The sequence below is a fragment of the Myotis davidii genome, unplaced genomic scaffold, assembly GCF_000327345.1.
Source record: "Myotis davidii unplaced genomic scaffold, ASM32734v1 scaffold428, whole genome shotgun sequence".
Classification (NCBI taxonomy): domain Eukaryota; kingdom Metazoa; phylum Chordata; class Mammalia; order Chiroptera; family Vespertilionidae; genus Myotis; species Myotis davidii.
This window is the reverse complement of record NW_006299834.1, coordinates 684,013-686,828: the sequence shown is the minus strand read 5'-3', so window position 1 is coordinate 686,828 and position 2,816 is coordinate 684,013. Positions and strand designations below refer to the sequence as shown.

Genomic DNA, 2,816 nt, shown 5'->3' with positions numbered 1-2,816 from the left:
CATAGAAACGGGCTTCACACCTCATGCCCTTCTGAGTTGACCATGGCACCCGGACGTGCCCGGCCCGGGACGTGGTGGGCCCGGCAGCTGTGGAGGGATGAGCCTCAGAGGGCCTGAGGCGGCCTGGGGCCTGCACGTCCCTGGTCTGCGTGGTTCCCATGTCAGCCCAGCTGCCCGACCACGGGATGCGGGAAGAATCAGATGAGGAGAAAGGCTTGGGAATCCATAACGCCCGGCACAGCTATAAGGGGTTGCTATGTCATTTCAGAAACAAGATGCAGCTGACACACGCCGGCAGCGATGTGAGGAAATGCGTGCACATGTCCAGTATGCAGACGGCTGTCCTTCGACGCCATCATTCCTTCCCCTCCTGCTGCCCCTCTGCAGCCCACCTGCCACTCGCTAGGCCAGGGACTCCCACCCTCCAGCTTAAAACCTCATGGCCTGATGGCCTGAGCAGTGTTTCTCAGAAGTGACAGCCCGGGTTCCTCCCAAAGGTTCCATGGGCCTCGGTTTGAGAAACACCCTGGTTCCCGTGCACAGGTGTGCAGACCCCGGGCAGGGCAGCCCTGGTGCGAGCTCTGGCGCTGGAAGGTTGCGGTGGGTTTTCTAGGCGGCCCGCATCACGCTCCCACTGAGCTTCAGATCGTCAGTACAATCAAGGCCGAGTGTGAAATCCTCATAGAGAACTCCTCCGTGCAGAAATGCTGGCTGTCCAAGGTTAAGGCCAAGGTGCAGGCATTCCAGACTGCTTGCAAACTGGCTGGCGGCCCACCTCTGTCCCTCTCCCCACCCCGCTGCAGGCTCGCTCTGCAGAGCTGGGCAGGGAGCGGGCCGGCCTGGGTTCTGAGGGGGGTCGGCGAGTCTGCACGGGAGACATGGCAGCATCACACGCAGCTTTGTATGCCTGGCTCAGACCGCAGCCTGCCCTCTGCAGCCAGCATTTTCTCTTTCTGCTGCTGCTGCTGCAGGGGAGACTGTGGGCCAGTTCAGGGGACCGTGGCCACCCTGGGAACGTGGCCCAAGCCCTGCTTTCCGAGAACCCTGACCCAGTCCCCAGGTCTTGGCATGCTCTAGGTGCCACACAGATGCCAGCCTACAGAGTCAGGGTACTCGGTGGCCCTCCTAAACCCTCTCCGGCTCCTGGCAGTCTTCACTCTGAGTGTGAGCCACAGCCCTACCCTGGCCCTTTGTAAGCTGCCTACGCCACCCCCTCCACAGGCCCAGTGCTGTGAGGATATGTTCATTGATTTTGAGAGAGAGAGAGAGAGAGAGAGAGAGAGAATGAGGGTGTGAGAGAGAAACATCCATCAGTTGCCCTGAGTGGGGATCAAACCTGCAACCTAGGTATGTGCCTGGACCAGGGATCGAACCTGGGACCTTTTGGTGTATGGGACGATGCTCCAACCCACAGAGCCATCAGCCAGGGCATGGGAGCTCTGTATCGAGCAAGTATGGATAGACACCAGCTCACTGAGCAATGTGATCTGAGCCACTCCTTGGAGGCCTGACACCCTGGGGGCGTGAGAGGCGGGAGGGGGCCCCGAGGGGGGAAGGGCTCGCAGCCCTTTCTCATGATCGACACGAGTCCCAGAGCGTCGGCCTCCACAGTGAGAGCTCTGTCTGCCGTACCGTGGCCAGAGCCGGACCGGAGGCGGCCACCACTTTCTGGACGTTCTTCAGAACCTCCTCCGGACTCAGTTTCGCAAAATTGACCGGCACGCCCGCCTCGCTCTCTTTCGGCTCAGCTCCGGACGGCGTGCCGCCCTCCACGGCCCTCAAGAAGTCAAGGTAATGGATGGAATTGTTTTGCCAGCTGATTCCCAAACTGGTCCCCAAGGAAGAAAAAAAAGAACATATTAATTAAAAAACCCCATCACTTATTCATTCAACACACACTAGCTGAGCACAGAATGGGCGGAGAACAGGCATGATGTGAAGGCGCCGTTCCCCGGCCTGTGGGGCCTGCACACCAATTAGCCAGGCGGCAGACGGGCACAGAGCCTGCAAGGTCCGGGAGCGGGGTCAGGGGTGGGAGAGGCGAGCGTGTGGGCCACTGCCGGCTGGGGAGGCCACGGGCGGCCTGGCCTGAGGCTCTGAGGCGTGAAGGCCGACAACAGGGCTCACAGTCTGGAGAGAAGCTGCACGAGGCCCCACTAAGGAACCTGGTCATGAGCGGGGCAAACGGAGCTGCCTCGGCAGGGCTGGCGCTGGCAGAGCCGTGTTACGGGGTAGTCGGGAGGCAGGGCTGTGGACTGGGGTTGGGGCCACAGGGAGGTTGATGGAGGGTAGGGGTTGGTCCTGGAGATCTTAGCTGATGAGACGCTGCCCTGAGAAGCGGCTGGGGAATCTGAAAAGAAGAGAAATGCAGCGAGGACAGCGAACAGGGAGAGGGACTGAGTAAAATACCGATCATTCCTTTGCAACAGCGGTTCTCCACCTTCCTCATGCCGCGACCCTTTAATACAGGTCCTCATGTTGTGGTGACCCCCAATTTCATTGTCACAAATTGAACATCATTAAAGCACAGTGATTAACCACAAAAACCATATGTAATTATATGTGTTTCCCGATGGTCTTAGGCGACCCACAGGTTGAGAACCGCTGCTTTACAAGAGCGGCTGAAACTGCGCTGCCAAGCTGAAGGACATTCACAAAACCTAGTTAGCTCAGTCGTTTCTCAAAGAACAATTCCGTCTGAGCAAGCGTGTCAGCAGGACGTGCCCGTAGAGACAGGCCCCTCCTGCCTCTGCTCCAACACCCAGGCGCCTCTAAACCCTGAAAGAATACATGGGGGGGGGGGGGGGAGGCGGGAG

The 2,816-nt window shown here is 59.2% G+C and overlaps 1 protein-coding gene across 1 annotated transcript in view; it reads right to left on the bottom strand.

Annotated features, from left to right (window-relative positions):
• Window positions 1-2,816, bottom strand: part of EFCAB6 (EF-hand calcium binding domain 6) — a 152,850-nt gene that overhangs the window by 26,220 nt on the left and 123,814 nt on the right. Inside the window, exon 25 of the mRNA XM_006775993.2 lies at window positions 1,633-1,828. Within this exon, the coding sequence (XP_006776056.2) occupies window positions 1,633-1,828 (196 nt within the window). The remainder of the gene's footprint in view (window positions 1-1,632; window positions 1,829-2,816) is intronic.